This window comes from Orycteropus afer, unplaced genomic scaffold (genome assembly GCF_000298275.1).
Source record: "Orycteropus afer afer isolate SDZICR_OR568_19922 unplaced genomic scaffold, OryAfe1.0 scaffold00009, whole genome shotgun sequence".
NCBI classification, from domain to species: Eukaryota; Metazoa; Chordata; class Mammalia; order Tubulidentata; family Orycteropodidae; genus Orycteropus; species Orycteropus afer.
In genome coordinates, this window is record NW_006921596.1 from 18,259,076 (window position 1) to 18,271,496 (window position 12,421).

Here is a 12,421-nt window from a genome sequence, read left to right on the forward strand (position 1 = left end):
AAAAAAAAAAAAAGAAAGAAAGAATTCCCAGGTGTACAGTAGAGCTGAGAAGGGACAAGGCTGTAGTCACTTCTTGGGCACAGCCAGCTACCCAGAGGGAGCGAGCAGCTGGACCTGTGGGCCCAAGACCATAGTTGAAGGGGACATCAAGCTCAACTGGCATAACATACTACACAAAATATTGTTTCACCTCCTACTTTGGCGAGTAGCAACTGGGATCTTAAGAGCTTGCAAGCAGCCATCTAGATTCAATGATGGGTCTCTCTTCGTCAAGAGTGAATAAGAATTAAGAGAACCAAAGACACATGGAAACAATTAATCCAAGTGACTGGAACACTATGCGATCCTCAGCCTATACGACTGTGAGACCAGAAGAACTAGATGGTGCCTGGCTACCACTGTCAATCACTCAGAGGGGGATCTATGTAGGAGATCCTGGATACAGTAGGAGAACAATGTGAAACAAAACTCAAAATCATTTGGAAAAAAAAAGGGACCAGGGTTGCTGGTCTGATAGAGCCTAATAAAACCACTGAGACTATGGCCCCTAGCTGCCCTTCAGGTCTGCAATTGAGCCCACACCTCTGGCTTCTAGCCAAACAAAAGACAGGCACATGAGGTGAACATTTACATGAGGCAGATACACTCCTTGGAGAGAACCATCATGGGAGAATAGAAGGGCTGTGTATGCACAGGGAAATAGCTCGGGGGCAGGAGTGCAAGGAGGGAAGGACACTGGGAAGAGATAACTATAAGGAGGAAGTGGGAGGGGAACTGTTGCATTTTGGTAAATTGTAGTTAATGTTATGAGACAAAGTATATGTGAACTACTGTATGGAGAGTTAATTTGCTCTGTAAACTTTCACCCAAATCACAGAAAAAAAAACACTGATAGTACCAAATGCTGGCAAGGATATGGAATAACCGCTGACGGAATGCAAAAGGGCACGGCCACTTTGGAAAATGGTTTGACACCACACTTACTATATGACCCATTACAAGGTATTTTTCCAAGAGAAATGAAAACATGCATCCACCAAAAACTTGTGATGTGCATGTGGTACAGCTGCTTTATTCACAATCACCAAAATCTGGATACAACCCAAATGTCCATCAAATACTGACTGGTTACATTAATTACAGCATATCCACGCAACAGAATACTACTCAGCAATGAAAAGGAACAAATTACTGATACATGCAATGACATGGAAGAGTCTCAGACATCATGGCAAGTGTAAGAAGCCAGACTCAAAAGCCTATAAACTGTATGATTCCATTTATATGACATTTTGAAAAGGTAAAATTATAGGGAGAGAAATGAGATCAGTGTTTGCCAAGGATGGCGGATAAGCAGCGGGCACTGACTACAAAGGGAGATGAGTGATGGAATTATTCTGTATCTTCACTGTGGGAGCCACACAACTGTTAAGTTTCTCAAAACTCACAGAATATTTTAAGAGGCTATCAATTAACTTGACTTAAAAAATAAAAGCCAATACATACATCTGAGAGCCTCTAAAAGAAATATAAATAATTCAAGAGAGAAGGAATTTAGAGGGTAATCACTTCCCTTCAGTTCTGCAAAGTTAAATGCTGAGACCCAGCAACAGCTTTTTGACATTTAAAAAGAGAGAGAGAGAGAAAGGAAATGAACAATGGGATAAAGTTAGCCTGGAAAAGCAAAAATCGTATGTACTTTGAAGAAAATAATTGGAAGCAAATGAATTGGAAAGAAATAAAATTAACTTACAGATAATATAAGCATATATATGGAAAAACCAAACAATAACATTATTTAGTAAAGCAGCAGATTAAAAAATCAATGTACAAAAATCAGTAGTGTTCGTATAGACAGACAGACAGAAAACCATTTAGAAATATAATACCTAGGCTTAAACTTAATAGAAATGACAAAACCTACATGAAGAAAACCATAACACACTCCTAAAAGACACAAAACGTGATTTGAACAAATATAAAGATACCATGTTCTTGGAAAGGAAGACTCAACATCCTAACATAAACTTCATCCATCACTAGTTAATCATTTTATTGAACTCGCCTCAGTACACTTCATTGCTGAGATGAACTCTGCATCCAAGCAAACTAGCAGCTAGACTTGCACAGATCTGTCTTTAATTCTTGTATTGAGAAATACACATTCATAAAAATTCATAGAACAAATCTTGGATAACCAGGGGAAGAAATGGGGCAATGCCAGCATCCCCAAAGCTTCCCCATATGTCCTTTCTGAATACCGTCCCTCCACCCCTAGGAGAAAACACTACTTTAAATGCTAATCTCTTCTTTGCCTCCTTTATATTTTTATCATCTCTGTGAGCTTCCCAAACTATGTAAAGATTTTCAAACTGTACAAATGAAAGCATATGGTACATATTTGAGTCTCACTTCTTTCAATCTCCACTATGTTTGTAAGAATTATTCATGTTGTTACCTGTTACCGAAGTTCATTCATTCTCATTGCTGAGTAGTATTCCACTGCATAACTATATCACAATTTATCCATTATACTGTTGATACAAGTTTGGAATGTTTCCAATGCCTTTCTATAAACAATGCCTTTCTGAGCATTCTGTTCCAAGTCCCCCGGCTTCTAGGAGCACAAGTTTCTCCAGGCTATGAACCTGGAAGTGGAATTGCTGGATGACAGGGTGTGCAGATATTGAACATCACTGATAATGGCAAGCTATTTTCCAAAGTCATCACACCAACTGATGCTCCTACCAGCATCTAAGAGTTGCTGCTGTTGCACATTGCTCACATTTTTAACCTTGCACTTGTGCTAGACATGGTCAATACTCACATGTCCCTCATCAGACGAGCATCCTCAGCTCGGACCAGCAAACTTCTGATGAGATTAGAGTTGTCGGCCATGTTAGCACTGAGCTTCTGATGCACAGAATGGTACTCATCCACCTGGGGATCAGGAACACCAGAAACTAAGGGCTTCACACATTCCCAGAAGCTAGGCAGCCTCAGACGGCACTACCTGCCAGACCCTGAAGCCCTTCTCTGTCCCCTGTTCACTTTCCATCTTAGCTAACTCCCATCATTCTATCTCCTCTTCAACGAAACAGTCCATGCCGCCTCCAGGATCAAAACTCCCAGTCCATCTGCCTTCCTCTCGTAGCTTAGCATGGGGGCCACACAAACAAACATTTTAGGGGTGACTTAGCACTGGGGGCCATACAAACACATTTTAGGGGTGACTTAGCACTGGGGGCCACACAAACATTAACATTTTAGGGGTGACTTAGCACTGGGGGCCACACAAACATTTTAGGGGCTTAAAGTGGAAATGTAATTTGGGGCCAATCATAATCCTCCATATTTTGCTTTTTTTATTTTGAATGTGAGTTGTTGGAAAGCACTAGACAAACAGAAGAGACGAATGGCTCGTAAAGGAAAATGTTAATGTAACTTTTTTTTTAAGTATGCCCCCTAAACCAAACAAGGGAAGCAGGGTGGTCAGGAGCTAACCACTCACTTTTAGAGAAGACATCTTTTAACTATGTGAATCCTCTAATACTAGTTCAATTATGATTTTTAATCTGTGAAAATAATTGAAAACATGACTATCATATAACAAATACATTTGTAGTATCGTTAATATCCTGAAACTACCACATTCTCTGTGTCCCTCACCTTGACCAGCACCTTCCGTAATTCCTCGAAGTAAGCAGGGAAATCCGCTTCTACCTGAAGGTCTTCAATAACCAAAAATGATGCCATCGACTGAATGATATCACCAGCCAAATCAATGTCATCAGTATTTACAGTGATCTATCAGGAGAAAAAAAACAGGCAAGTTTAGCATCCTCAGACAGTGAACAGATTAATCTGAAATAGTACCTGAACCTCCCCACATCCAATACCTTTACTGAGCATACATTCATATGCAGGGATGAGTAAGACAGGGGCCAGCCCTCAAGGATACTACAAAGCACATCCCTTATTTCCAGGAGTAAAAGATGGCTCCTCCAGCCTTATAAACTAAAGAGAAAAGCATTCAAACAATGAAGTTGTTTTTCCACCTCTGAATTCCCAACCTTTTCTAAATTAGAGAAGCAGGCTCAGAGGGAAGGAGAGACAGGGAGGAAAGCTCTGGTCTCGATGATTCCCCAGAGTCTGAGCCAATGACTCAGTTGGAACTTGTCATTTATGACCTTGAGACTCCTGCTCCCAGATGCTCGACTGGCGTTCCCAGGCTCCATTTGGCCCGAATGGTAAAGATTATATGAGACATCTGTGCCCTGTTGGTCAGAACTAACTAAGGCACCCAACAAACAGGTGACGGTGACATTACCTCCCCACTAGGTTTCATCTTTATACACAGCTGGCCACCATTCCGTAAGGACGTGAAACACACTTGAAATGGAGCATTCTGAATGTGAGTGTCCTCCGGTAACAGGAAGTTCTGGCTGAGCCATATTACAACCTTCAAATGAATACAATGAAATGAACCTCCGTGTTTAAAGTACAGTTATTCTTGAGAAGAACAGTTACCCTTCTTTCTAGTTTTACTGCTTGGTGAATAACAAAAAATAATTATACCCCACCTCTCACCAAAAAAACCCTAACGGTACTCTTTCCCCACCTCATACAAGTTCTCAAGTAACATTTGAAATTATGTCTGCCCCACAATATGCATTACATGACAGCATTTTCTTCTTAGAACTACTCTTAGATGCATTATATTAACAATTCAGATCTGATGTGGATTCTGTTCAGACAGCTGCTCTTGGTGGGTGTATCTTTGACTATATCATTGACTGAAAATACCATTCTTTTCTTTAAAAATGTTAAATGAAGTCTCCGTGGACACACACCACAGATACAAGACATTCACACACTAAGTTTTAATGTTAGTAATGCTTTCCAGTGGTTTGCAGCATATAAGAACCAACCATAAGGCCTTTGGACAGGGCCCACCTATAAATACCAGTTCCACAGACAGGTCAGGAACCTGAGAACATACATGATTAAAAAGCATCACTGAGGATTCTGAAGCTTAGTCACTGTTGTTGTTGTTGTTATGTGCCGTCGAGTCAAACCCGACTCATAGCGACCCCTCCTTGGGTTTCCGAGGCAGTATCACTACGGAAGTAGGATTGCCCAACCTTCCTTCCGAGGAGTGGCTGGTGGGTTTGAACCGCCAGCCGTCTGGTTAGCAGGCAAGTGTCTTAGCCACTATGCTACCAGAGCTCCCTTAGTCACTAGTATTACCATATTTTTTGTGTATAATGTGCCCAGGCACGTAACATGCCCACGCATATAACACATATAGCATACACAGGAGGCTAACACACAAAGGAATTGAACAATTTGCAAAAATCCATGTAATGTGTGTTATGTAAAAGTATGGCAGTCTTTTAACTTTACAAAGTACTAACACTAACCATGTAACCCTCAAGGCCTCTTATGAGGTGGGTTATAAGGCTAACACACAAAGGAATTGAACAATTTGCAAAAATCCATGTAATGTGTGTTATGTAAAAGTATGGCAGTCCTTTAACTTTACAAAGTACTAACACTAACCATGTAACCCTCAAGGTCTCTTATGAGGTGGGTTATACTATCCTCACCTACAAGTAAGAAAATCGAGGCTCAAATTGGTGAAGAGGAATCCCCAAGATCACTAAGAATTCAAGTGACTGAGGTAGCGCCTGAACCAAAAAAAGTCCGTAGCTCCAAGTCCCACTCTCTTTCCATCTGGATACAGGTTCCTTATGAAACACTACATCAGAATGGCCACACTAAATCCCTAGCCGAAAAGAGAGAGGAATTGAAAATTGGTAAGAACTCCTCTGACCATGGACTGCTCCGGTAAATAACGTCTGTGCTCTTTCAGAGGGAAGGAAGCTACTTTAGCAGTATTTGTAGCACAGGTTACAAACCAAATCCAAGCCGTATAGCTCTTTCATATCCTATTTACTGCTACCAACATAACACTTTCATGTAATATCCCCCTTCTAGAAGATTCTAAAGTGCAAAAGTATGAAAGAAAAACAGCACAGTACTCACCCTCTGCAGCCGTTCAGCAATGATAAAGTTGACATAACTGAGTGGCTCACTGGCAGAGTCTGGGCTGGTCAGCGCATACATGGAAAACCGGGGGAGCTGTCTTGTCAATTCAAATACGTGAAACTGGGTGCTATGGCCAACCAATGGACACAAGACAATTATTTTGTGTACAATGTTATTTCAAAGTTCAAGGCCCAGAAAATAAATATAAAATCACTACTGGGCCATAAAGTTGCTATTTAAGGGTTTCACTGAAGAAAATCCCCTAAAACTTGAGAATTAAAGTACTTCCATAATCAAGCTTGGGATCTAGAAATGGTACGGGTCTACATACATACACACACTCATGCACCATGGGTTTCAAAAACTATAAAAGAAATGTGCAAAGGCTTCTAGCTTTCACAAATCTAGTGTCTTCTGTTTGTTTTTTGTTCTTCCCACTACTGGTGTTATAGCTGACCCTGATACAAAAGTGCATCCTACTCTGTAGGCTTAAAGCCAAAACTGGAAATGACAAATCATCAATTAAATATATTTTTTAAAGCTTTCTATGAGATCGTCTAACTAAAACCAGAAAATAGCCATCTAAAATGTACATACCCTTTACTTTTTGAAAGATTTCCAATTAGGGAAATAAAAGGTTAAGGGGAAACCTTGACTGGGTGAGCTGCTGTTGGTAGGTGCCGGCAAGCGGGCTCTGACTCGTAGTAACCGTGTGTACAACAAAACCAAACTACTGCCGGCCCCACGCCATCCTCGCAATCCTAGCTCTGCTTGAGCCCATCGTTGACTGGGTGAGTAGCACCATGACATGGCTTCTCTGGCCCCCAGAGTCCACGGCATAATGGAAAATACACATCTTGCCTCCTCTAAATGCTGCCTGGAAACAGCTGTGACGGGTAAAGGGTCACCTGCTTCTGTAACCCACGAAGGCTTTCAAGTGCAGATCCACTGGGACATCTTTGGGAGGTGTAATTGGGATGCAAATGGAGCTGGAGAGGTGGTGAATGCTGGGGTGAACCACGTGGCTTTCACCTACAAAAATCCCCTCCGCAAAAATCAGCACTGCCCGGATGATGGTGTCTGCAGGAAAAGGGGAAACAGCAACTCAAGCACTGCTCGGAGATGGCTGGGCCCCACAGAGCCAGCTGGAAATGGGTTCTTACCATTGGAAGTGGAAACGCACAATTCCACATGCGCAGCTTGAGTCTCACTCCCCAGGCTGACTGAGAGGGCGGTGTGGAGCTTGGTGTTGGCTGGGATGATGCCCCGAGGCCCATCAGCCTCACTCAACAGACTGTTCGATTCAGCCTGCAAAACACCCCACTCTGCTTCCAACTCGGCCACCAAAACGCTGAACAAAGGCCAACTTTAATAATATGGCTATTCAGCTTCAAGAGAAAGACTCCCCATCATCCTACTCTATCAACCTGCTTTTTTAGAATTCAGAGAACTCATCTCATTAGAATATCCTCAGAATATCCCTTGCCCTACCTGGCCCTGGGGGAGAATACCCTTGCCCTTCTCTCTGGTTTATGGTGCTCTGACCGCCATCATTCCTTTTCCGTATTTTTTTTAATACTGTTCTTAAAAAACTCCCCCTCCCCCCCTTTTTTTTTGCCTTGTTCCCCTGTTATAGCAAATTCAAATAAAGTAATGCATTTGGGAATGTACACCCTCCAGACTCATCCTCCAGCCACAGTTTGGTATAAATACACATAGTGTTTGTAGCTGTTAATTTTCTATTACTTGTTTTTTAAAAAAAGATAACTTATACTCTACACATATTCTTCCTGCTTTTTTTTTTTCACTTAATAGTATTACAGCCATCTTTCCACGTCAGTCTCAAATGCAGATGCACCGTTGTTTTGAGCTGCTTACCATTCCCCAGTCCATGCTTCCTGCTGACAAGCATGTAAGTTTCTTCCAAGTTATCACTGCCACAGACAGTGCCACAGTAAAGGTCTAAACACTCAGGCAGACACTTCTATACTTTAGATGCCTACAAGGGGAATTCCTAGGGCATCCCTCTTTTGATACTGGCAAAAAGGCCAATGTAGTCTGCATGTCCACCAGTGCCAAAGGGCACCCCCCGCCATGGTCACTTTCTTTTGTGTTTGCCAGTCCTCCTGGATTTCTCAACTACCCAGCTCCATCTCCCCTTCATATTAGGACCCACCCTGGTGTTTTCCTCATAGTTACGGAGTTCGAGCAACAGAGTCTGTTTTTTCTGGCTGAGCTCTCGGATCAGGTCCTGCTCTACAGTGGTGTCCATGTGGTTCCCCCGCATCTCAGATGTGCCTGGCAGGTAGCCCCGGACTGAAGAGAAGGAAAAAGTCACTGTCTAGACCTTAGAGCATAGGCATCAACATGTTCTTAAAAACCCAAAGCCTAAATTATTGTCTCCCCAAGCTGGGTGAATATTTTAGAACTAGAAGACCTCAATGCAAACACTTCTAGTGGAGTTCCCTGGCATTTTGACCTAGTTTACCTTCTCCATCCACTGAGCAGCAGATTAGCTGTACATGGCCATCCATCCGGTAATCGCCCTCGACCACACCAGCAATTGCAGAAGAAAAGTTGTCTTTAAAGATGACCTCCCCGGTTCGGTCACTTCGAGCATCGACCTAAAAATAAAACAAGGACTTGAAAAATCCCTTAAGCTACAGTTTTTTTAAAAAACTACACAACTTAAAGTTAAAATCAGCTTTAAAAGTCATTTAGTTTAGCACTTTTCAAGAGTGCTCATGAAACCCTGAGGCTCTACAGGAGGTTCGTATGACACCGGGACCAACAGAGACCACAGCTGCCTCAAGCAACTTTCCTTTCTTCTTCTATTTGTAAGTATAAGCTGTTCTACATACTGGCCTTCCACTCATTGTTTCATTTAAAGGAATCGGTCTGGTGAGAGAGCGTATGTAACACAGACTGCGTAATGCCAAGGAGCACAGCCTCCCCAGCCAAAGTGCCCAGATTCCAGCTCTGCCCACTTACTACTCGGGGGGTCTTGGGCAAGTTTCTTAACCATTCTGTGCCTGGTCTCCTCCTCTGCAGATCAGTAACAAGAACACAGGGACGATAATAGCACCTACCAGTTCCAATGAGGCCTGAAGGAGTTTAGACATATAAAGCACTAGACCATGCCTGGCACATTAAGATGCACGATAAATGACAGTTCCGTATAAAAATATCACATTTATATATAAAGTTTGAACTGTGTCAAATTAGCCCAACCTTCCACCATTCCACCTTTCTTAACAATCCTGTTAAGAGTCACTCATCCACATAAAAACTATTCAGGTACCTTAAGGAGCTTTCCTATTCTCTTTGAGTTTCCTGTTCCCAAGAGACTGGGTAAGTGACTGACTGACTGACCAGAAACAAGAGCATCTCTAAAACAATGCTAGGGGATAATCAATTAAAATGAGGATTTTGTTCTGGGAAAGAACACAGGGATTATCAGTAGGAGCTTAGCTGCAAAGAATCTGGTACAACCACCATTTCAGTGACCAATGCCGGTCACCATTTTTGTCTTTTCATAAAAATCCTCCTGGGCAAAACTCTGCAACAAAAAACAGTTCAGACTGCGTCCTACTACCACCCCTGCCCTGTGTCTGGAAGACATCACTCTCAAGTACCCCCGCTATTAGGAACACCATCATCTAAGTCTGAAAATCACAGATGCTGAAGCCTGTTATGGCATCAATGACCTGTATTTTGCCAAAGCTTTTAGCACATTAATCACCCCTCTGACTCACACTAAGCCTGCTTCCTTCTAGGTAAAGCCTAGCTGCTATCAGCCTCTGCCTGCGATTCTACATTATTTAGCCAACAGAGGGCTCCATTGCTAACTAAGAAGCAGGATTCCCAATGAATGTGGACGTGATAGTTGGAGCTGTGTGTCAACTTGGCTGGACCACAATTTTGTGTGGTTTAAGCAGTTGTGATGTGGTTATTCCCATGATGGGATCAGATGTATATGTTTTGAGCAGCCAATCCACTGAAAGAGAGTTTCCCTAGGGGTGTAGCCTGCTTCCAATATTTTTATGGACATCCTAGGAAAAGAGACATATTTCTGTGGATCGGGATCCTGTTATGCTGCGTACAACTATTCGTGAGGGAACAATCTACCATTCAGCCTGGAGATCTTGGATTCGTCATTCGTTGGAGTCAACAGCCAGTATACTGCCTGTCAGCCTTGAGCTCCTCAGCCCCTGCAGCTGTGAATAGGGAAAAGCCTCCAGCTTGACGTTTGATCCAAGAACTTGGGACTTGCCAGCTTCTATGTGGGTGAGCCATTTTCCTAAGATAAATTTCTTTTTCTCTATGTGTGTATATAAGCTTTACTGGTTTTGCTTCTCTGGAGAACCCAGCCTAACACAGTGGACATTCTGCTTCTGTGCTGTAATTTGGAGATTTTGCCCTAGGAGAAAGGATGGCACTCCAACTCAACAAATAACCTACTAAAGACAAAGTTAATTTGCTAGTATATCTTTTGTGCTTCTGCACCTACATTCACACACTAGATCTGTAGGTCTTCCTCTTCTCTACTATTTCTGTTACCAGCTTTTCCACTTATATAATCAACAGTGTAATCTTCTTCTATTTTTTATGCTCTGGAACAGCTTATATAATAAAGTCCTAACAAAACATTTAACCGCCAGAATCATATCTGAAGCTAACTCAGATCACTTTCTCAATTTGTTTCCTTGCTATCAGACTAATAGTTTTAAAATTCTTGACTCAATCATAATAATTTGTATTTCCTCAGAAAATGGTCCATTTTATGGAGTTTCAGATCTCTTATCCAATCTTAATACATTTCAGTGCCCATACCAAAGACAAAACCAAGGGCAGAAGCAAGAAACAAGGTAACTGTTTAGAATGTGCACTTCATTCAACACCTAACGAAGGCTATAAGGTACCGGCCAGAAATAAAGGAAAATGAAAGAATAGAAAAGAGGGATCGGCTGGTCTGCTTCAGGCACTCCAGCACTAACAGACAGAGAGCTCTGGCAGACAGTCTCCAGGCCCATCTGCTGGCTACCGGAGGCAGTTCCTAACAAGGCAATCCTGACTATGCAAAAGACGTCAGAAAATTCTGATTTAAAGTTAAAAAAAAAAGAAAAAATATTTTAAAGTTATACCTGGGAAAACGATACGCTAACCTCACTCTTCCCATTAATTCTAAGTTTTCAATCAGTTTTGAAGATTTACCGTTGTTGTTGTTGTTGTTGTTATGTGCCCTCGAGTCAGAACTGACTCATAGCGACCCCTCCTTGGGTTTCCAAGGCAGTATCACTACGGAAGTATATTGACCAACCTCCCTTCTGAGAAGTGCCTGGGGGGTTTGAACCGCCAGCCTTCTGGGTAGCAGTCCGTGCGTGACCAGAGTGCCTTGAAGTGTAATTCAAAGAGTTAATGCTTAGGTTATTAATATCCTTTTTTTAAAAAAACTGGCCTACACCTAGAATCAACCTGGTTAGATGGATTTTGCTTCATTCAAGGAAAAAATATAGAAAGAATCTTCCTGGAGATTTTCTTCCAAACAGGAATTACAAGACCAAGAAGACAGCCACTTACTCTGTAGTGTATGACAACTATAGCTACAAGACAAAAAGTGGAAAGATTGTGAAGTCAATTCTGCTTCTCAGGAGAGAGAGATTTTCATGTTACTGTTCTGATTCATACAACCATGTCAGGTATTGTTACTTTGAATTCTGCCTCTTCTCTGCTACTTAAACGTACCTTCCCATTGGACCAACCAGTTATCAGTTCGGGTACTCCATCAGAATTCAGATCAAAAGCATGAATGCTCATGGCGTGATTTTTAGACTGAAAAAGAATTCCAATAATTAGCACACTCATTAAGCATAAAATCTATGAATATCAGAGGCTGAATTATACTAACTTTGATTCTCCAGTATCGGGCCGTTTTGTCATAAACTCCAACTGTGCCATTGGAAAGGGCGTAACCAAATCGACTGCCATACATGGAACACAGAGAGGTAATTATCTGTAAAAAGAATATGCAAAAATATAATATCTTTTCATTAAGACTCAATTTAATGCAAAGTACAGCTTAATAAAATTGCATCCTCTGCTGTTGTTGCTAGGTGTTGTTGAGGCAGTTCCAACACAGTAACCCTGTGTACAAAAGAACAAAACACTGCCTAGTCCCACACCATCCTCACAATCTTTGCTTTGCTTGAGTCCATCACTGCAATCACTGTGTCAATCCATTTCATTGAGGGTTCTGCCCCTTTTTCACTGACCCTCTACTTTACCAAAAGCAAGATATTCTTCTCCAGAGGCTGGTCCTTTCTGACCACATGACCAAAGTAGGTAAGGTGAAGTCTGGCCATCTTCACTC

The 12,421-nt window shown here is 41.9% G+C and overlaps 1 protein-coding gene across 1 annotated transcript in view; it reads right to left on the reverse strand.

The window, feature by feature from the left end:
- Positions 1 to 12,421, reverse strand: part of BBS2 (Bardet-Biedl syndrome 2) — a 32,072-nt gene that overhangs the window by 6,887 nt on the left and 12,764 nt on the right. The window contains exons 6-15 of the mRNA XM_007947996.1: positions 11,960 to 12,064; positions 11,797 to 11,883; positions 8,540 to 8,675; positions 8,228 to 8,367; positions 7,215 to 7,359; positions 6,960 to 7,131; positions 6,049 to 6,178; positions 4,331 to 4,462; positions 3,670 to 3,807; positions 2,828 to 2,940 (exon numbers count right to left, since the gene is read on the reverse strand). Of these exons, the coding sequence (XP_007946187.1) occupies positions 2,828 to 2,940; positions 3,670 to 3,807; positions 4,331 to 4,462; positions 6,049 to 6,178; positions 6,960 to 7,131; positions 7,215 to 7,359; positions 8,228 to 8,367; positions 8,540 to 8,675; positions 11,797 to 11,883; positions 11,960 to 12,064 (1,298 nt within the window). The remainder of the gene's footprint in view (positions 1 to 2,827; positions 2,941 to 3,669; positions 3,808 to 4,330; positions 4,463 to 6,048; positions 6,179 to 6,959; positions 7,132 to 7,214; positions 7,360 to 8,227; positions 8,368 to 8,539; positions 8,676 to 11,796; positions 11,884 to 11,959; positions 12,065 to 12,421) is intronic.